The sequence below is a fragment of the Drosophila persimilis genome, unplaced genomic scaffold, assembly GCF_003286085.1.
Source record: "Drosophila persimilis strain 14011-0111.01,24,50 unplaced genomic scaffold, DperRS2 tig00000793-arrow-arrow-pilon, whole genome shotgun sequence".
Lineage (NCBI taxonomy): Eukaryota > Metazoa > Arthropoda > Insecta > Diptera > Drosophilidae > Drosophila > Drosophila persimilis.
In genome coordinates, this window is record NW_020825354.1 from 336,777 (window position 1) to 358,987 (window position 22,211).

The 22,211-nt window shown below is 41.5% G+C and overlaps 3 protein-coding genes across 3 annotated transcripts; 2 read left to right on the forward strand and 1 right to left on the reverse strand.

Annotated features, from left to right (window-relative positions):
- The first annotated feature begins 2,320 nt into the window (after positions 1 to 2,320).
- LOC6600727 (SET domain-containing protein SmydA-8) lies at positions 2,321 to 8,003 on the forward strand. The gene is made up of 5 exons (XM_002025761.2): positions 2,321 to 2,569; positions 6,183 to 7,231; positions 7,297 to 7,419; positions 7,472 to 7,665; positions 7,720 to 8,003. The coding sequence occupies exons 1-5, from the start codon at positions 2,552 to 2,554 to the stop codon at positions 7,935 to 7,937; spliced, it is 1,602 nt and encodes a 533-aa protein (XP_002025797.1). The 5' UTR covers positions 2,321 to 2,551; the 3' UTR covers positions 7,938 to 8,003.
- Positions 8,004 to 13,566: 5,563 nt separating this feature from the next.
- On the forward strand, positions 13,567 to 16,984 carry LOC6600726 (polycystic kidney disease 2-like 2 protein). The gene is made up of 8 exons (XM_002025760.2): positions 13,567 to 13,939; positions 14,671 to 15,487; positions 15,550 to 15,781; positions 15,843 to 16,070; positions 16,126 to 16,368; positions 16,436 to 16,662; positions 16,722 to 16,775; positions 16,846 to 16,984. The coding sequence occupies exons 1-8, from the start codon at positions 13,678 to 13,680 to the stop codon at positions 16,976 to 16,978; spliced, it is 2,196 nt and encodes a 731-aa protein (XP_002025796.2). The 5' UTR covers positions 13,567 to 13,677; the 3' UTR covers positions 16,979 to 16,984.
- A 2,559-nt stretch (positions 16,985 to 19,543) lies between these two features.
- Positions 19,544 to 20,306, reverse strand: LOC6600725. Its single transcript, XM_002025759.1, has 3 exons — positions 20,258 to 20,306; positions 20,073 to 20,200; positions 19,544 to 20,014 (listed from the first exon to the last, which is right to left on the reverse strand). The coding sequence occupies exons 1-3, from the start codon at positions 20,304 to 20,306 to the stop codon at positions 19,544 to 19,546; spliced, it is 648 nt and encodes a 215-aa protein (XP_002025795.1).
- Positions 20,307 to 22,211: the final 1,905 nt, after the last annotated feature.

Genomic DNA, 22,211 nt, shown 5'->3' on the forward strand with positions numbered 1-22,211 from the left:
TAGAGAGTATGCCAAACCGTGTTAATAAAGTAATAGCTAATAAGGGTCTATGGACAAAATATTAATACGATGTTATTTTCTTTGATTTTTGTAAAAGTGCAAAACTGAGTACATGCGAGTTTTTTGAGTATGTACTCACTTTTTCACCTCACTGTATGTAATTGAGTGTAATAAGAGTATGCAAAATGTATAATATAAGAGAAAGTATAATGTTTGTATATAAGAAAATACCAACAAAAAATATAAATTATTAAAATAAATACAATTAGTCTTCGTCCAAATATTTCAGGACGACATTTTGAAAGTCAGTCCTCATCCGCAGTTTCTGGCTTGCTGACAGCGAGCTCGGCATCAAAGGTATCAAACTTTTGAAAAATAGCAAATCGTCAGATTCTTTGTTGTTGCTATTATTTTCTATTTTCTCGATCTCTTTCTCTTTTTCGATCTCAATAATTTCATTGTCATTGTCTTCTTGTCGTTGCTTGGACGGTCCTGCCTTTTCGAAGTCATCTTTTGCACTTCGCACCGTCATAATTTGAGTCGTATTGTCACTAAATGCCATTGATTTTTCGTCCATTAGTCCGCAGGCGTCTCCACCGAAATCATCCTTCAAAAAATGCATCAAATTGAAATATTTAAACTTCGAAACGTGAGACTCCGCTGCTGCTGCTCCTGATGCGAGTTTTGACACATTTCGCTGAGCCTTGCGATATTCGTCTTTCAAATATTTAAATTTTTTTTTGCACTGCTCCGCTGAAAATAAAAATATGGAATGTTTCAGATATTTGTCGACTGGTATTTCCACCATACTGCACAGAGCACAAAAAAATTGCAAGTCGAGTTTTCTCAATTGTATTGGGGCCACTGATGCCAAACATTGCCGAATAAAATGACCGAAAAATTCTGGCTCGTATTATTTTAATTATAAAAAATCATTATTGTCATATTTCCTTACTAAAACATACATAAGTCTTATTTGTTCATTATAATTATTATTAACCACACTACTATTTTACCCTATTATTCTAAACTTGACTTTACAAAAATTTATCATCTAAATACTTAAATAAAAAATAACTCAAATACATTTTGCCCCACTGTCTATTTTCTTTTCTTCTTGCTAATCTTTTTCACTCCTCATATATGTACATACATGAAGATAAATGCACATACAAAAAGTCAATAATAAAACGTACCTGGTTTCCCCATTTTATCTGCAATCGCCTGCCATGTTTTTTCCAAAATTAAACGATTGGAATAATTTGTATGGTGCTTATTCCACACGACCGGGCTTACCGCAATTTCACTTAGCAACTTTTCGCAGTCCATTATCGTTCAGTACTGACATCAGATCGATCAAACTGAGCTGAGCTGATTTCAGCGAGCTTTTTCAGCTCAGCTCGGAGCAGTGTTTGTTTTTCCAGAGCTTATAAATAATCTTTCAGCTCCGGTTTCAGCTCCGATTTCAGCTACAGTGTCCGCGCTACAGGCAAGAAAACGTACGCGCACACACAAATACATATGTACAAAGAAAAAAATCAGCAAATTATTGTATTGCTTCTCATTCTGTCTAGAGAGGGAGCGAGAAAAAACCCGATATTTTCGGATCTGACACAGCATAGCTTACGATACTTGCTTCGTTTAGTCCGCTTTCAGTCGATGTAACGATTCGATGTAACGAGAAAGCTGAGACGCTGATTCTAACTGACCGAACGGAGCGAATATCGGAGGACAAGGACCAAAACTTTTGTATGTAATAGAGGGATAGAGAGAAGCGACATTTTATAAAATCCTTGATACATCATGATCGCTTACGATCATTCGAACAAATTGGTACCCCTATTCTCTTTGAGTACCAGTTACATACATGTAAATAAGATATCCTTTAAGATATCCGTGGCAGGCTGTATGGTGAACTTTTTCGAGCTTCCTAGATAGTGATTATTTCTCGTAGATATGTAAATCTGTATGCAGACATAAACATAGACGTGTTGGTAGGTGACCTCGCGTGTCTAATATACGCCCTTACAGCCACTGCCTGCAGCTGTTGGCTGTGCCATTGAGATGTTTGAGAGCAGAGTGATCTGAAAATCATAAATTTGTATAAATGTTTCGGCGGGGGCGTCTCTAGCCCAGTGTCTCTGTCAGTGTTTCGAGTGTGTAGTGGTGAATGCTGCTGTGCGAGCATGCCTGGGACTGTGACTGTGACTGTTGAATCGGTGCCAACAACTTGACACAGCGCCGTCTCCCAGCGCTCGACGACATCTCGACAGTTGCAATTCGGGCGTTGCGGTTGGAACAACGCGTAGTCAGAACTAAATTTTTGTTTTGCTCTCCGCATTCCTGTTTTCGGTCTGACTATTCGCTGGCATACTGTGCTTGGCTTTGTGCGACTCACGGGAGTAATTAATTGACAAGTTGTTAAACATATTTATGAAGTACGGGCCGGCATTTAAATTATCCGTGTTCGGAGCTAAAAAAATTAACAATTAAAATCAATTAAGAGCAGGAGTGAAACACAGCCAAATCAAATTTAAACACAAATAAAGCGATGCCGGGAAGGAAAAAAGTAAACACCGCAGGTGGTAGTGGATGGGCGTGGGGATGCCATTGCGGCTGTATAATTAAAAATTAATTTGCCGCACAGACAACAGCAAACACGAGTGTTGCAAGTAAATGTAAACACTCGCATATACATATTTACATATACGCACGTGTGTACAAATCTATATATGTATGTATGTATGTACTATACATACATATGCATGAGTATGTGCAGGCATGACATTTAATGACACGGCAAATAAAGTACACGGGAAGCAAAACTCGACTGTTGCTTCGCGACTTGCCCAGCCCACCTAGTTTGTTGAACACAAGTAATCAAAGGTCATCACGACATATACACATGTACATACATACGAATTGTATATACAAATTCTTCGTCGGACACCATGCAGAAAATAACACAAATCTATTTTGGATTTTCTGTTTTCTCTTTGGTTTTTAATTTTTATATTGCTTTTCTGCCGATTTTCATACCCAGTACTGCTCGTACAGGAGTAGACTACGTGCGCAAGATTTTTTGGTGCTGATTTTCCTGAGACTTCTTAAGCATGACGATAGCTCTATGATACAAGAAAATAGCTTTACTATACGCATATGTCTAGGCAGAACGAATCCAGTTGATCGCAGCGCACTTCATTCCAAATTGAAGAGTATTAAGATGAGATCTTTTTCATCACTGAAATCATACCGATCGCATAGTATGTTACCAAGACAAAGGCAAGGAAATTATCGATTTAGGTGTAGTCATCTCATTCTAAGACTGATGCCTTGCAGTATAATTCTACACCTCTAGAACTATGAGCACAAGATTGAACTCTCAACAACCGATATCCCTTGTTCGAAATATTGGCTGTGGTATTCGAGCGTGTGCCTTTCTTTGTTGTGATGGCATGAATTTGAGGAGGGAAATCAGAATCGTGCCACAGCTATGCCCCACCACTGCGCACTGGTCCGCAATATTGTTCTTTGTTTTATTTATAACGGGGCGCATCGTGTATAGGCAAAGATATAAATAAGTCGGATATGAATGAATCCGAATACGATATGGAGGCGTTGATATGGCAAAAGTTTGGAAATGGATTTTCAGCCAAGCACAAACAAACGCATATGAAAAATGATCATGAGTTATAATCAGATCGGAGGAGAGCTCCGTGCAACCAGATCGAACTTTGTTTTTATCTGATAGATTAGGGGTTCCAAAAATGTATTGTGGTAACTAGTAAAAGTCATCTACATCTACATCTATATTAAAGGTACATCCATATTTAATGATGATTCTATATGTATATCTCGTCAGATCGTCCGATTTTAAAATACGGCTCTTTTTTTACTTTTTGCTCTGCGTTGCCTCAACTGATTGGAAAATGCTTCGCGTGATTTTTGTGCAGAACTTGATCAAGCACAACTAGATTCACTAGAAACTTTATATATAGAGGTGCAGTCCTTGCATATCAACGTCCAAAGGTAGAATACATGTATGTCTGATGAGATGAAATGACGGATTGTCATAACTGGGAAGTTCACTTCATCAGAAGTAAACCATATGATACACCGAGCTTTGAGAAATTCGGTACTTCTACATCGGAATATCGAATTTCTTTTACTTAAAATACTATGAATTTCGAATGGCCAACGTTCCGAACGGGATGTGAATTTGGGAAGGTTGTTCAAAAGGCTGCAGCTTAGCCAATCAACCATCGATTATAAACGGTACCTTAAACGACACCCAATTAGCGTGTCTATTCAAATAAACTAAAAAAAACAACAATAGCTAATTTATTTTGACTTTTCCCGTGTTTTTAAAGTCCACATTTATGTAAAATGTTCGCCCAAAATTACCGATGTTTCATTTGAAAGCTTTATATTTCCCAAACGGTAAGCTTAAGCTGAACAAATTACAAGGCTGTTTAACAGCTGCGTTCATTAGTTTTTCTGAATTGCAAAGTTCTTCAAATCAAGGTAATTATAATTCATAATTCATTCAAAAAAATGTTGGAGCCATAAGACTATCAGAAAAAGTCACTTTGATGGCAGGAAAAAAACGTCATTAGTAGGTACATGTTTAGTACATTAGTATGAGATGCACTGAGAGAAAAACGGCAAAGTAAAAAGAAACACACCCATATTTTAAATACAAATATGGTGAAATTAAATTTACTTTGATTTAAATGTAAATGTGGTCAAAAGCTGTTTAATGCGGCCCATATTCAATGCAAATAAAAACACTTTATCATAAATATTATAAATATATTTTAAATTTGTAGGAAGTACTCATATAAATAAGAAAATATTTATTTGAAATATATTTTCATATTAATATTAAAATTTAATGGGAGGGGATATGTGCAGTTAGCCCAAATATAACTGAATATGTAACTCAAATGGATCTTGATCCTAGTATAATACCAGGTATAGGCTGCTACTTAAGTTTCTCGCTTTACTATAAGAAAACAAACTTTGGTAGTTGAAAAATGGTTTTATTTAGCTTACAAATATTCTCCAAGAAGATTAAGATACATACTGAGCACTGTGGCACTCAAAAGGAGGTGTTTCGAAAACAAGTCTTCATTAGCCGTTGACCATTATATTTTTTTTTTTAGCTGGAAACAAAAAGATGCTTCATTTTACATGTAAGGAAATGTCTGCAAGGCAGATGACTCCTTAATGCGATATTTTGGGTGGCTTGAAAATTCTACAACAACTTCCGACTAGCCCGTGATCCTGTAGGATCTTATTGATGGACGTCATACTAAGGTCCAAGAATTCCTCAATGTCACGGTATATGACGTGACTATTTGATCGAAATGTGACCTAGACCTGAAACTGAAATAGCAGCCCTCGTAAAACTGGAGGGGTTCAATAATTTCCGACAGGCCTATATGTTCAGTTTGCAAGTCTTAAGGTTAATTTGTTCGGAAGTGATTTCAAATGAAACCAGGAAAAATCATAGTTGAGACGCATACATATATGTGTACAATATGTAGGTATGTATGTATATATGACATTCATAGATTCCAATTAGGAAGAAGAACACTTGGCTATGAACAATAAAAGTATTCTTCATTGATAAAGAAATATCATTTCTGAGTGCAAGGGCAACCGTCGTATTGCACTGTATTTGAATTGAAGAGAGGGAGACCATTAATATATGTATTATACCTTTTGGAAAAAAGGTAGCGTGATAGGAGTAGATATATAAAGCTCTAGGATTTTATTTATTTTATCGATTTGGTGGCAAACTATCTTAGGAGAAACGATAATTAAGAGAGCGAAATATACTCGGTACGAGTGAAACTATTAGGAGCTCAGGACTTTTTTCTCTAGCCAAGATAAAGGCTAAAACCTTGATCTGTTGATTCATATGGATGTGTGCATAAGGCAAAGTGGGAACATCGCACACCTATTGGACACGGTTGATTGCTATTTAATTGCCAGCTGTTAACAGCAATAGTCGTAAAAGCTTGATTTCGAAAACCAACGACCAGTCGATGGCCAGACGACAGACGGCATGGGACCGAGTGATTTATGAGGGTGTGCATGGGACAAATTAGAATACAATTAGCAGAGGATGGCTCCGAATTCCATCGCCACTAATGAGCACTTTTTTTCTGCGGCAGATCCACCACAAAAGCAACAAGGCTAGGCATCAGCGGCACCAGAAGGCGGACAGGGACAATAACAGTGAGCAGAACACGCCTGAGAAGGAGTCTGAGGATGGGCCCAACTCTGACGCCTTCCACATTGCACAGTCCGAGATATATGGCCGCTATCTGGTGGCTAGCCGCCAGCTGGAGGCGGGCGAGCTGCTAATCACGGAGGAGCCACTGGCAATCGGGCCCTGCGTGAGTGGAGATGCGGTGTGCCTGGGCTGCTACCAGCCGGTCGGACTCGGGCGGGAACAGTACCGGTGCCCTGGGTGCGGGTGGCCGCTGTGTGGGGCCAGCTGCCCGGGCCTAGGCCGGCGCATTGGTCACACTACTGAGGAGTGCGCTCTGTACGGAGAGCGTCGGCCGGCGGCCGCCGAGCTTCTTAACGATCGCACTAGTCCGCCAAGAGTGAGGGACCTATACGAGCTGGTGATGATCGTGCGGATTCTGCTGCTGCGCACGCATGCGCCAGAGCAGTACGCGATGATTACCCGGATGGAGTCGCACACGGAGGAGCGGCGCAAGAACGAAAAGCTCTGGTCACACTACGAGCAGAAGGTAGTGCGGCGGCTTCGTGACGAGTGGAAGCTAGATGATCTTGCAGCGGAGGAGGAAGCCCAGGCTGTGCACGAGATCTGCGGAATCCTCGACGTCAACTGCTTCGAAATCGGGCAGAAGGGGGCCAAGGCGCGAACGCTATATCCGAGCGCCTTCCTGCTCGCGCACGACTGCAGCCCGAACACTGCGCACACGGACGACCCCCGGTCCTACGCCATCCTGTTGAGGACATCGAGGCGCGTGCGCGAGCAGGAGGCTTTGACGCTCAGCTATGCGTACACGCTGCAGGGTACCCTCAAGCGGCGCTCGTTTATGTACGAGGGCAAGCTGTTCTGGTGCCGTTGCCAGCGATGCGCCGATCCGCAGGAGCTTGGAAGTGACTGCAGCGCGCTTGTCTGCCGATCCTGCCTGAAGGGCACGGTCCGGGCGGTCACGCCTCTGGAGCAGACTGCCGACTGGGCGTGAGTAAAGCGGGTTGAGTTGAGTGGGTGAAACGCCGGGGCTAACAAACTTACTATCTGGGCAGCTGCGATCGCTGCGATCATCGGACGAAGGCCCTCGACCTGGAGAATCAACTGGATCGCATCAATAACGATCTGGAGGCCATCGACGTTCACGACGTACCAGGACTTGAGAACTTTCTCTTACGGTGCGTATTTGCATCAGATTCACGGGATTTATTATTAATCGTTTCTAAGTAGCTATCGTGAAACTCTGCGTCCGAACCATTACCTTCTTCTGTCGGCCAAGTACTCTCTCTGCCAGATCTACGGCCGCATTAAGGGCTACCTGCTGCCCGAAATGTCGCTTCATGACATAGTCCGCAAGGAGCGCTACTGTCGAGAGTTCCTGGCTATCATCGACTTGCTGGAACCAGGCCTAACGCGTCTTAGAGGTGAGTTAGGGGTAAGCCATGTTTTCTTTTTTAAAGCCTACCCCGGTGTTTCAGGACTCATCATGTACGAGCTACACGCTCCGGTAATGGTTATGGCACAGATGGGAATGCAGAGTGGCCAGATCTCGCGGCAGGAGTTCCAGCGCCGCCTCAAGGAGGTATCCAGACTGCTTCAAAACAGTCGCGACATCCTGCTACTGGAACCAGAGGGGTCCAGCGAACACGAAATGGGCCTGGCTGCTGCCGATGCTATCACCAAAATGGGGATCTAAGCAAACTGTCTCAAGCTGAAATAAATTTTGTATATACCCTCTAAAGTTATTACAAATTTGAACCGATGTACCAGGCCGATGACTACGGCAATTCAAGCTGAGATGCCGATGTTCTTGGGACTATAAATCTGCATTATGCGATTTACACTTCTCATGTACGCAGGTCAAGATAGTTCAGTAGTTGTCTGACGGCTGAATCTAGATCAGATTGAATCATTATTATAGCAAGAAGGAACAAATGACGTTTCAGTGGCTACGCTACCCCCAGCCTCGCGGTTACTCTCTCTCACACACACTCTTCATCGTGCAGTGTGCGCGCTTTGGCGGAGATGAGCGATATAAAACAGCTGGTGTTGGTGTGAAAAAGCCAGATGTAGTGGGATAAAAAATTAGTAGAAAAATGGAAACAGCGAAAATATCTTAGAATTCTAATAAAAAAGCTAATTACGTGGAAGGACGATTAACGAGAATTGATTGGATTCACGCTCACTGCTGTAATGGGTCCTTCATACTCCTATTGTATTTTTTGCTTAAAAGGACTTTGAGGATTCCATAATTGAGAAGCAAAACATTGAATATGAAGTTTCCTCGTGGCAAACCAGAATTAGATGTCTGGACTTAAGAACTATTAGGGCAAGAAGAATCATAAGCCGAGTTCTTCGATACACTTGTGGGATATGGGAGCACAAACGACGGAAACTCATTCCGGACTTTCTTTGAGAAAGGCAGAATTAGAGAGAGAAAATAGCTTGAGTGTATAATGAAACGAAGGGGAACGTTGTGAGTTGCTGCGGACACCGCAACTCTACAGTTATACCCGATACTAAGTCAGTATGGCTCTCCTCCGGCAGCGCCGCTAATATTAAACGACACGACAAAGAGTGCGTGCGAGAGAGACAGAAAATCAGTCTGAGCGTGACGTCGGGCGCTGCGTAGCCAATGCAAATTGATTTGTTCCTTTTGGCTACAAAAATTATCTGATCTGATCCAGATTCAGCAATCTGATAGATATGGTCATTATCTATGATTCTGCGTTTTTCGTTTTCGCAAATCTGCAATATTGTGGATGCAACAGATTTTCGTCCTTTGTGTGGGCGGAAGGGGGTGGGGCGAAATTTTGAGATATACGTTTTATAGTGAGATCTAACAGAAGTGCGGATACCAAATTTGGTTACTCTAGCTTTAATAGTCTCTGAGATTTGTGAATATCCCAAGATTTGCATTCTTTGCGGGGGCGGAAGGGGGTGTGGCGAAATTTTGAAACAAACTCGTCTCGGTCCGATATATTAGGAGTGTGGATACCAAATTTGGTTGCTCTAGCTTTTATGGTCTCTGAGATCTAGGCGCTAATGTTTTACTCTAAGCAAAGCCGCCTATGCTACGTGTGTGTTAGAGAGAGACAGGGCGAGAAAAAATGAAATTGTTTTCTTGATGCTGACTATAATAATAATACGATCCAATTCAGATTTCGCAGTCTAAAAGATATGGTCATTCTCTACGATTCTGCGTTTTTGGTTTTCTCGTATCTTTAAAATTGTGGATGCCACAGATTTTCGCCCTTTGTGGGGGCGGAAGTGGGCGGGGCAAAGTTTTGAAATATTTTTGTAGCAGTGACATATCACAGAAGTCTGGATCCAAAACATCGTTGCTCTGGCTCTTATAGTCTTTGAGCATTAGGCGCTGAAGGGGACGGACAGACGGACAGACGGACGGACGGACAGACGGACAGACGGACGGACGGACAGACGGACAGACGGACAGACAGACATGGCTCAATCGACTCGGCTATTGATGCTGATCAAGAATATATATACTTTATGGGGTCGGAAACGATTCCTTCTGGACGTTACACACATCCACTTTTACCACAAATCTAATATACCCCAATACTCATTTTGAGTATCGGGTATAATTATCGAAAGATTGGGGGTCATTTTGAAAACTCAACACTGCAAGGAAAAAATTCACACCGCAAATTTGAAGACGGCAGAACTCTTGCTAAAAACATATCCTGAAAAGCAGCTTACTCCAACGCTTCATAGATGTTGGGACATAGTCAAACTTTAATTGAAGATGATTGCCTACCTGTTGAAGAGATGTCCTGCTGGCAGCCATTTCAGGTCCATTTATTTCGTCCATTGGACATGCAAAGTCCCAAAACGAATTAGCAAGTAATTATCCTTACGAAATATTAAGTTGCTTCCAATTTGAATGAATTTTTTACAGAACACAAATAATTAAACAAACTTTTGGAACACAAAATCCTTTTTTAGTTTTTGTAAAATTAAATGAAGTAAAAAAGTAAATATATAAATATTATGTATAAGGGTGCAAGACCCCTGTGCACTCACTTCACTCAAGCGCTGACCCCTCAATAAATGCCTTAGTACTAAATATTTCGTATGCGACCCAAATAGGTATGACTCATGAAAACATCTTTATTCGTTCAGAAGTTATCAATTTGGCAAGCTGAAATGGCCGAAGGACCTTCTATGCGGCGCTTGAATTGATGGTCGGGAAAATGTTGACATTTTTTTGATTTTTATTTAAGCAGTGCTCAAAACAACGTCTTCTTGGAATTCCGCATGCACACTCATATAGAGAATAAACACGCAATCATATAAATAGCTTCACGTGATATGTACTCTCTTGATGTTTTGTACATTCAGCTTTAAAGAAATTGGTTACTGCATTTAAATTGCATAAAATTGCACACATCGACTTCCAGTCATTTGTGTTATGTATCTGGTGAAAGGTATCTGGTGGTATCTGGTGGTGGTATCTGGTATCTGGTGCACTTGCATTGCCTGAGGATAACCTTGCTTACATTGAGAGCCGAGAAATAGTGGAACAACTCTTGGCACTTTGTGTTGATTGTGAAGAAGATTAGTTAATTAATTAATGTTTTTGTCCTTAGGCCTTAGGCTTGACTAGTACTATTTTGATGTTGTTCTACATTGCTTAGATTAACCTTGTGTAATATATAACGTTATATACACGTCAGTAAGGGATTGTTTGGAGGGGATGTCGAGGTGACTGCCGGTTGGGATTCTCTGGGTCCGTGCTTATTCGGTAACTTGGGGGTTCGTTTGACCGCGTCTCGAGTACTACCACATAAACTTCAAAAATAGAATCCTGTGAGTCTACTGGAATGGTAGGCGACCCACACGATTCTGTTTAGATACATATATGTACATATATATAAACGATAGGGTATATGAATATGATACATATAAGAAATAATGAAATTAATATATATGTAAATAAAAATAAAAATCAGAAAAAACTATCAAAAGCATCGGAAGTCAGCCCAGCGATCCGTAATGAAGATCCAAAACGAAATTAAATATATATATATATATATATTTTTTTTTATTAGTATACTTATCGGTTAAGCTACAATGCATTAGCGAAATGCATGCAATGCGAGCATTGTTCGAATGTTTTGTAAGTTTTAATTTTTTTTTCTTTTGCCAACCAGCAAAATAAATTAAGTTTTGGGAGCTTTCACTGGTAGCGCTGCTATCGAGGCAGGACTGTCACGCGGAGGTAAATAAAATTTACATATGAAAAGCAGAGTTCAGAAGGAACCAAAAAAAAATTAAAATGAATGCTGATGCTACAAAATCTTAGTCCGGAGCCGGAACGGCTTCGTCTAGGCCGGCGCAGAAAGCGAATTAGCGGAGCACACGGGGTCTGATCTCTATGACCCCTATGCACCGCAACAGCAAGCCGCATGGGTTATGGATGGCGCAAGGTTATGGCCTGTGGAGGTTATGTAACCGGGTGGGTGAAATTTCCCATCGATTTTTTGTGGTCTCTACCTAGCGTCTTGACATTTTTTATTTGCGGTGTGTATGTGTGCGTCGGTGTGTATGAAAGGGAAGGTAATATTGATCTCTTGTGGTGTATGAAGGTGGATCGGAAGTTGGAATCTGATGCTCTGTGAGTCCTGCCTCAGTTTCGCATAGGGCATCTGCTATTTCGTATCGGGTTTGTATTGTTTCAAATAATATTGCGGGATAGCTAGGTTTACTGTTTCCTTGTATACTTATGTTAGAGCTGTGAGGTCTGCCTTTGTTGGAATGATCTGCCAGATGCTCAAAGGATTTCCAGTTCGCTTTGCGGGTAATGAATCTAGGTATAATTTTTATTCGATTACTGTAGTTTTGCCGAAAAAGGCTTATGAGTATGGGGAAATGGTTGCTGCCTGATAACGAATAATCGATATCCACCGAAGTGGCAAGTGGGTCCCTGAGGGATATACCATTCCCAAGGGTATCTAAAATATCATTTATTTTTCAGGTCAACAAAGTGATTCTGCCATTTGCGAAGCGTGCCTAAGTGATCGACGTGAAATATTTCAAGAAAGGCTGCCATTATTTGATCCAGAAACAATGCCTTACTCCTGTCAATAAGGCATCGATACCCTCCCTCCCAGTGCCAAAGGAAGAAGGCTACGCCAAGGGTACCGCCAGCTTCCAGGAGGTTTACCGATCGTTGCCTGATGTGTTGAGTAACGAAACGATTGATTCTATGTCCCCATCGGTGGCCCTCAATGCGGTTCTCCATTTGGTCACCGATATGAAACTGCGACTCATTCCACAAGAGAATCTGGAGGATTTTCAAATCCGCAAGTTCTGGATGACGACGTTTAATAACGAGCTTCAAAAAAAACTGAATTGTGATACAATGCTAGAAGTAATCCATCTTCACACAATTTTAAATATATTTTCATGCAACAAAACATACAAAAAACTAAACGAAACGATTCAGGACTCTTCTCCAATGTGTTCTCGAATGATTTTTTAATTCCATCTCTCAAGTCCTCATATAAACAATAAATTAATATTTTTGAGAGCACACGTACCTTTATGAACCTTTTTTTGGGTTTGTTGTACGTGGAAGAAGACGCCACTGGAAAGCATGCCCTAAGCAAAATGGTGAAATTTTGAAGTCAACTTGTAACAGATAGATCTAACAGGAGTGTGGATACCAAATTTGGTTGCTCTAGCTTTAATAGTGTCTGAGATCTGTGGATGCCATAGATTTTCGTCCTTTGTGTGATCGGGGCGATCTTTTGAAATACACTTGTAACAGTGACATATCACAGAAGTCTGAATACAAAATATCGTTGCTCTAGCTCTTCCAGTCTTTGAGCACTAGGCGCTCATAGGGACGGACAGGACTCAATCAACTCGGCTATTGATGCTGATCAAGAATATATATTCTCTATGGGGTCGAAAACGCTTGCTTCTGGACGTTACACACATCCATTTTCACCCCAAATCTAATATACTATAGACCCCTATGCTCATTTTAAGCATCGGGTATAATAATTCATCCTTGTACCAACCTCAACTAAGATGCTTGCAAAAAATTAAACAAAGAACACACTAATACTATATTTTGAGTCCCTGGTCAGTACACCCAGGTCATAGCTATCAATATCTGAACTTTTTACATGTAGGTGTCATCTGTATCTTTTCAGATATTGTTTTGTTTTTCTAAAAAGCTTGTAGAAAAACTTTTGTCTCCGAAAATATATAATTTTCTATTTAATATGGACCAACAGGATCAGGGTAACAGACGGAAAGGGCTGGTTGAGCGCCCTAGCCCCCCTCCAAGACCGTCGCGGGGAGTGCCGCCGCCGACTCGACCGCGAGCGTTACGAGGTGTCGGAAATCAAGAGAGGCCATCCACGAGTATTAGAAGGGCTCCTATACCCAGACGAGGTCAAATGACCTCACGAGTACCAGAATCGCCCCATGAGCAGACCTTTGGCCAAGCTGATCTACCCGTAGGACAAACACAGTTAACGCCGAAAGATAAAAAAAGACGAAAGAAGATATCAGACGCTTCAAAATATAAACGCAAGTCCAGAGCAGGTTTCATTCTGAAGGAGAAGACATCGCAGATTCTCTACACCACCGATGAGGAGGTTGTCGATGGTCTCACGGAGTTTGGGGTGTTTCTAATCTTTCTTGTTATCACATCAATGGGTGAGTGGAGGCTGAATATTAAATAAATATCTGCCCAGAAATTTGGCATAATCGCTTCTCATACGCAATACTCAGATAATGTAAGGGTATATTAGATTTGTGGTGAAAGTAGAAGTGTGTAACATCCAGAAGGCAGTGTTTCAGCCCCATAAACATATCTTTTCTTCATCGGTCATGTCATCATGTCGGTCTGTCCGTGCGTCTTCACAAGCGCCTAGACCTCATGAACTATAAACTATTTACTTTAACATAGATAAGATTAGCCTTTCTGTTAACTAATAAGCAGCATGAATCTGAAATCTATCCCCTTGCGCAGAAGTTACAGAATCAAAATACCGTAAATTTACGAACATTTCAAGACTAGCTTTAAATTTGTTTTTTAATCGGCCTGTTTGACCGTAGTGAAGTGGTCGGCAGTGTTCACCAGTAAATTGGCAATTCCTTTGGCAAATTGCCAGCTGTCTACGAACACAAACGCACGTTAAAACATAAGAGGTATGCGTGCCGAAAAACGTTTCGCATATTTTTTTGCAAAGATACATATTTCATCACATTCACATTTTCGTAACTAAATGTTCTTACATAGCTTTCAAACAGTTTTCCTGGAAAAGATTGTTGAGGGACTTGTTTTAAGGCTAAATTAAGTAATTAATAAATTATTTTAAATTACCAGAGCATTTTCTTCGTCATTGAACTAACCAAAATCCCAAATGCTTAACTTTATATTTTAGTTACTGTTTCAGTGCGTCACCCGCACACTTTTCACTTCAATGAAAAGATAACAAAACTGTTTAGATTTCGCGAACGGATCATGGCTCCTTCGGTGGTAATTTCGTTTGATAAGTTGCTTACTGTCCCTGACTGGTGGGACTATTTGGAGAACCACTTTGTCATCACATTAGGCGGAGGTATGACAATATCGACCACTGGTACGTCTATATGTCCACCGACCAATTTGACAACTGTGACCGATGGGGCTGAGAATGAACAGCCCAGAAGCGGTAGACAAGAAGACCCAGAGCTATCCGACGGCATATTCGACTCCGCTGACCGAGCTGACAACTCCGATAGCATCGACCCGAACTGGAATACCAGAGAGAGCGGCAGCAGTGAGGCTTGCGGCGCTGCAGCCATCAATATCACCGCGCCAGGTCCGCATCGTGTACTACTGCAAGAGAATCTTATGCTCGGTCCACCACGCCTCCGCCAGATGCGCGTCCGCAGTGGAAGCTGCTATACGAACAAGGTCTTCGCTCGTTTTTTCAACTCCTGCTACTCCGGATTTACGCTCGCAGACGAGGACAAAACCGCAATGCACAAGGGTACACCGTATCAGACGATGTCTGAACTTGACGTCACACCGATCTGGACTCTTCTGACCTTATATGCTGGTGGCGGATACTCTATTAATCTGACCTACAACATGGATGAGAATCTAAAAAAGCTCAATAAATTAAAGGAAGTTCATTGGCTTGACCGAGGCTCGAGGTTGTGTTTGGTGGAGTTCAATCTGCACAACGAGAACATGGGTGTATTTCAGATCGTCAAGTATGAGTAAATTTCTCACCAAATACTCGAATGAGAGAGGTCTAAGCTATTCTCCCTTCTAGACTTATGGTTGAAATACCTCCGACTGGTGGTGCCATGCCGCGGACACAAATTCAAACGGTTAACAAATTTTCATTCTTCTCCGATCGTAGTCTGACCATGACTGTTATCCATATATTCTGGTATATCATGGTCTTTTACTACACCTTCTCTTTTGTCACTCACTTAAGAGAGTCCAGCTGCAGGATCTACTTAAAATCAATCCTACATATTATCGACGTCAGTGTTTTATTGGTAAGTATTACGCATACAGATTCCATTCGATCTTCATTTTACGAGTACCTCTCGTCTCGAGCTTTGCTATTTGGCTATCGTCTATAACGTGTGGCACACTTTCAAAGTAAAGTCAATAATATCTAAGGCCCAGATGAACCAGGGCTATCTGAGTCTCGATGTTCTCTGCTTGTGTAATACCATCTACGGGAAGATGATGGCCATTCTAGACTGTCTCGTATGGATCAAGATATTCAAGTTCATCACGTTCAATAAGTCATTATTTCAGTTCACGGCGACAGTGAAAAGGGTACTTAATAAAATAGTTGGAAAGTTTTCCTTAATTACTATTTGTAATCTTGTAGAGCTCACAAGACTTGCCTGGCTTCAGTCTTATATTTGGGATTGTGTGCATGACATATGCTCAAGTGGGTCACTTGCTTTTTGGCACTGAGCATCCGGATTTCCGGAATTATGTCACCGCATTCTTTACCATGATCCGTATGATACTGGGTGACTTTCAGTACAAGCTTATGGGGCAGGCCAATCGGCTACTGGGTCCCATATTCTTCGTAACCTACATTGTCATTGTAGTCTTCATATTATTGGTAAGATTGGAACTTTAATTGAACGTTTTATATATACATACTTCCATTGGGAACATGGCAATATTAGAACATGGTCATTGCAATGCTTATTGGAACCTATAAGTCTGTCAAAACTGAAGATATTACCAGAGGACAAAGTATTCTGGGCTCGTATGTTTATAAGAAGCTGTCTGCAGCCCTTTACTGGATCACCCACTGCAGACGGAAGCCTCGATTTCGGCCTGATAATGATGGGTATGCCAATGCCGCAGAAGAAGAGACTGAAGTCTTGCGAGAGAACACAGAAGCAACCGAGTAAGTTTCCATATCAACATACCTACGAGAAATTCTCACTTAATCAAATACTTTTTCAGGCCGAGTTACTTTAAGGATAATCGACCCGGAGTAACAGAGGAGGAATTGGATCGGTAAGAACTCCAAAATATTTCTTGAATCATAATATTTGATGTTCCCTTTGCATTTGTCTTTGCCCATCAGCCTAAATATTCGCTTGGATCAAATAGAGAAAATTCTAAAAAAAATTCTCATCAATATTGAAAACATACTAAAACGTGTAGAGAGATACCGTCTCAGAAGTATAAACAAAAACAGCACGGAACCAACTCTATAGATATTATGACTGATGTATTATATTATTATTATTTATATTATATTATTCACTACGTTTAGTACAGGAATTTTGATCAATTGAGGTATTCTATTCTATTATTTTCGCCATACACACGGTCAGGATACATATGTAGTTACTGGTTACTGTGTTATGTGCATAATTTGAGTACAAATTGCCAAAAAGAAAATTTACTATTTTTACCAGGGACCGCAAATAATAATTATGAGTTTAAAAAAATTGAGACACAAAAAAGCCACCAAGAAGAGTGGGAAAAATAGACATCTGTAAGTTTTTTACGGCAAACTTCAAAACAGGATAAACTTTTATTCGCAATTTTTATACCCGATACTCAAAATGAGTATTGGGGTATATTAGATTTGTGGTGAAAGTGGATGTGTGTAACGTCCAGAAGGAATCGTTTCCGACCCCATAAAGTATATATATTCTTGATCAGCATCAATAGCCGAGTCGATTGAGCCCTGTCTGTCTGTCCGTCCGTCCTTCCGTCCGTCTGTCCATCTGTCCGTCCCCTTCAGCGCCTAGTGCTCAAAGACTATAAGAGCTAGAGCAACAATGTTTTGGATCCAGACTTCTGTGATATGTCACTGCTACAAAAATATTTCAAAACTTCGCCCCGCCCACTTCCGCCCCCACAAAAGGCGAAAATCTGGGGCATCCACAATTTTAAAGATATGAGAAAACCAAAAACGCAGAATCGTAGAGAATGGCCATATCTTTTAGACTGCAGAATCTGAATTGGATCGTATTATTATTATAGCCAGCATCAAGAAAACAATTTCATTTTTTCTCGCCCTGTCTCTCTCTAACACACACGTAGCATAGGCGGCTTTGCTTAGAGTAAAACATTAGCGCCTAGATCTCAGAGACCATAAAAGCTAGAGCAACCAAATTTGGTATCCACACTCCTAATATATCGGACCGAGACGAGTTTGTTTCAAAATTTCGCCACACCCCTTTCCGCCCCCGCAAAGGATGCAAATCTGGGGATATTCACAAATCTCAGGGACTATTAAGGTTAGAGTAACCAAATTTGGTATCCGCACTTCTGTTAGATCTCACTATAAAACGTATATCTCAAAATTTCGCCTCACCCCCTTCCGCCCCCACAAAGGACGAAAACCTGTTGCATCCACAATATTGCAGATTCGAGAAAACTAAAAACGCAGAATCATAGATAATGACCATATCTATCAGATTGCTGAATCTGGATCAGATCAGATCATTTTTTATAGCCGAAGGAAACAAATCAATTTGCACTGGCTACGCAGCGCCTGACGTCACGCTCAGACTGATTTTCTGTCTCTCTCGCACGCACTCTTTGTGGTGTCACTTAATATTAGCGGCGTCTGCCGGAGGAGAGCCATACTGATTTAGTATCGGGTATAACTGTAGAGTTGCGGTGTCCGCAGCAACTCACAACGTTCCCCCTCGTTTGTTTTAAATTTATCTTAATTATTAACTTTCTCGTATCATCAAAATTGTGCATGCAACAGATTTTCGTCGTTTGTGGGGCGGAATGGCACGGGGTGAAGTTTTGAAATACACTTGTAACAGTGACATATCACAGTAGTCTAGATACGAAATGTAGTTGCTCTAGCTCTTATAGCCTCTCAGCCCTACGCGCTCATAGGGACGGACAGACGGATGGACGGACAGCACACATGGCTCAATCGACTCAGCTATTGATGCTGATCAAGAATATTTGTATGTATTTACTTTATGCGACTTTTCACCACACATCTAATATACCCCCATACTTATTTTTAGAACATATAGGGTATAAGGATTGGGAACGGTCATCGAGTCAAATACGTATTTTCTATGGTATATCTAATATTACCATCAAAATATTTCTGGCTTGCATCAGCGTCTGCATCCGGGTACAGTGGTGCAAAATATAAACAACATTTTTACTGACACGGTTGGGTTTGAGTGCGATGTGGATGGGGTGCTTGGCAAGAAGTTCCTAAAGTCGCTTGACCATTTGTACACGGCGATCATCGGTAAGTAGTAATACAAAATCCGATTTTAAATATAGATATTTAAAATATACCTACAGTTTTATTTCGGTATGTACAATACCACAAGCATTGCCTAAGGCTGGGATAGTCTTCATCCCTAAAGCAGGTAAAGCCTCTCACTCAAACCCGAAAGACTTTAGACCAATCAGTTGATCGTCTTTCCTCCTCAAAACCTTTGAGAGACTTATCGGATTGCAACTACGGACAACCATAATTCAAATTTGTCCAAATTTGTCCAACCATAATTTCAAATTTGGATTTTTGATTTGCCACTGAAGGCCTTTTGATTTTATTAAGTTTCTTAATATAAATCCAAATAATAATTATCATATCGAAACATTAATAAGAGCATAGTTGAACATATATTTCATTATATTTAATCGCCGGGTCTGAGTGTGTCGGATGAAATTTAGGGTTAGGGAAATGGCCCTTGTCTGGACGCACGCGAAAAGCCGATGTAAACGCTCTTCCGTCTGAGGAAGAATGCCACGCGATAGAAGCGAAGCTCAAATATTACAAAGATTTATAAAGTGGATGGGGATGAATGATCGTTGCTACTGTAGGTATTGTTTTTGTTGTTGGTTTGGACACGCCTCGAATGCGAACGGAGTACGCGGCTGTTCCCGTCTGCACTGCGCTCGCGTACAGTCTGACGCTCGCGTACAGTCTGACGCTCGGCCGAGGGGCTCCAGTCAAGGGCATGATGTACAACTGCACGAACAGTCAGCAGAAGGGGCTCACTGGGAGGACTATCGCAATCAGGCTGTGAGACATCCACACCCACATCACTAGCGATGGGCGAAAGCGAGAAACGAGGCGACAGAAGAAGGGGCTCACTGGAAGGACTATCGCAACCAGGCTGAGAGACATCCACACCCACATCACCAGCCATGGGCGCAAGCGAGAAACGAGGCGTCAGCACAGACGGCAGCATGTCGGTAGTCGATTGGTGGACCTCCACGGGGTGCGATGAATTAACCTCCAGCTCGCCCTCCTGCAAGAAAACACGTGTAAAGCAACTTCACATATGGATCAAAGTACACTCAAAATACATTGCGGGCAGTTTCGAAATTCTGGTTTTCCTGGTTTGCCTCGATTTGCTCCATGGTGGACATTTCTACGGTCTGCAAAAGCTGCTTAAGCTCTGAAGTTTGCATTCCTTCCACATAGACACCAGCGTCTGCGGGTAAAAGATAGATATCTTAGAAGAGTGTAAATCAGATTATGTGCACTGTACCTTTGAGTATTTTAACCATTTCGCGGTAGGATTGGCTGCGCAATTTCATTTTCTTTTTATTTGGAAAAAACACAAAACACACTAGAGACACCGATAAATACAAAAACCAGCTCGTTTGACATAGCGGCAGCTCGTGTGCTGCCTATCGTAGCTGCTTTTTAGTTTTACCATAACTTAGTGTGACCATAGGCAGTGGGGGTCAGCTGGAACATTCTGTTTTAGTTAGAGCGCGATAGGGTGAAACGGCCAATCTAGCTTAGGTTAGGTTAGCTAGTGGCGGCTGTCAGACTCTCTAGTAACCGGGTTTCGGCCCCTTGTGGGATCTTCTTAGGATCTTCGCTCTTCCCTTTATCGGGGGAGTCCGTTTCTGTGGGTCAATATTGCTGTTGTTTCATGAGTGATGAGTGACCTATGTGCTGTGGTGGCAGTGGTCGGAGTCTCTTAGACAAATTTCTGCCATTTCTGCCTGCTTAGAATGCCATTTAGCGCATAATTTGTGGTGGTGTGGAGCGCTCCACTGATGCAGAGCGCGAGCAGATGTTTGGTGGCCACCACGCTGGAACTCCGTAAAGTAGTATTGGTCTATCTATCGATAGATGTACCCATTGGACTCTTTCTTTCCAATTAAGCTTCTGTCAATTGCCAACTATGTAACTGGCACTGTCGGTGAAGTAGAGCCTCAACTGTTGTGTTGGGTGATGAGGGGTGGAGTCTTGAAATTATTTTATATGTACATATGTGCACTAGTTCTGTTTTCGAGTGATTAGCTTCCAGTCGTGCGAGCCTTGCAGTCATTACGTTGTATAGCATTTGATGGTACTTCCCCGAAAAGATAATGACAACGTCGTTCGCGTACGCCACTTCTTTACACGGTGCCACTTCTTTCTTACTCCAACTTGTAGCCGTTTTTCGCTACTCCACAGATCTTATCTGGCGCCTTCGGCATTTCATCTTGCTAAATTATTAACTTCTTAACGAAATATAATACTTTCATTAAACAAACTTTATTTTATAGAAAAAAGTGCCAAAATATAGTTTGCATTTGTACAAAGTGCTACGACGTTTGGAAGCTTAACAATTACGTGTCAAAGTTTAACTTTGTTCAGGTGCATATTTTCGTGCTAAAAACAAAATATTGTTATATTTTATATTTTATTTTTTATTTATTTTATATTTTTGGATTAATAAACCAAATCGATAACCAAAGCGGACTACGCCATCTGTTTTCACCAAAACGATTGCCAATTATTGTTATATAACTTTTTCTAATTTTTTATTTCTGTAAAATAATCATGCACATTCGAAGTAACATCTAATAATCTTAATCTTAATCTTAATAAATAATTAATCTTAATTCATTGCCGATTCATGCAAAACAGTCCGATTATCTGGCAATTATTTGAAATCTCTGGGAAATTCTCTATTGGATACGTGTGTTGATTTTATGGTCGGCTCCGCTCTCGTCCCAGCCGACTATTTGGCGCAGCGGATGCTGATTTACAGTGGTGGCTGGGCAGAACGGGCCTAGGCTTGTTCGTCCGACTTACAGATATTTATGGTCACTAAGCTGAAGCCGAAGTTGAGCTCCCTTTAGATGCTTCAATCGGAGATAGCGACTCCATATTGTCCCCCGCAACTTTACCAGTGGGTAGGGCAGCCGCAGGATTGCATAGCCACTCTACCAACGTGTCGGGTTTGAGGGTTTGCTTCAGCGCCCTTCCCCGTTCAGGGGAAACTGCTATGGAGGGAGTTAGGTCCTTGGCCTGAAGCTGGCTTTCCTTGTTTGGGATTGCAATTGGGTCTGTCACCCGATTTTGTCACTTTGAGCCAACAATTTGCTGAGAAGGGGCCGGATCCGTCCGGGTAGAGATCCACGTTGCCCGAATAGGTCATCCTTATAACATGCCCTACAGGCCCCCAGCCAAGCAGACTCCCGGCACGGATCGAGTGACAC

Excerpts from the sequence above, each read along its gene's own strand:
- LOC6600727 (XM_002025761.2), top strand. Across the intron at positions 7,232-7,296 it reads GAGCAGACTGCCGACTGGGC|CTGCGATCGCTGCGATCATC; the intron begins GTGAGTAAAGCG and ends CTATCTGGGCAG. Across the intron at positions 7,666-7,719 it reads AGGCCTAACGCGTCTTAGAG|GACTCATCATGTACGAGCTA; the intron begins GTGAGTTAGGGG and ends CCGGTGTTTCAG.
- LOC6600726 (XM_002025760.2), top strand. The coding sequence starts at position 13,678 with ATGACCTCACGAGTACCAGAATCGCCCCATGAGCAGACCTTTGGCCAA. Across the intron at positions 16,369-16,435 it reads TTGTAGTCTTCATATTATTG|AACATGGTCATTGCAATGCT; the intron begins GTAAGATTGGAA and ends TGGCAATATTAG. Across the intron at positions 16,776-16,845 it reads ACAGAGGAGGAATTGGATCG|CCTAAATATTCGCTTGGATC; the intron begins GTAAGAACTCCA and ends TTTGCCCATCAG.
- LOC6600725 (XM_002025759.1), bottom strand. The coding sequence starts at position 20,306 with ATGAAATTGCGCAGCCAATCCTACCGCGAAATGGTTAAAATACTCAAA. Across the intron at positions 20,201-20,257 it reads AATGGTTAAAATACTCAAAG|ACGCTGGTGTCTATGTGGAA; the intron begins GTACAGTGCACA and ends TTTTACCCGCAG. Across the intron at positions 20,015-20,072 it reads ATTTCGAAACTGCCCGCAAT|GAGGGCGAGCTGGAGGTTAA; the intron begins GTATTTTGAGTG and ends GTTTTCTTGCAG.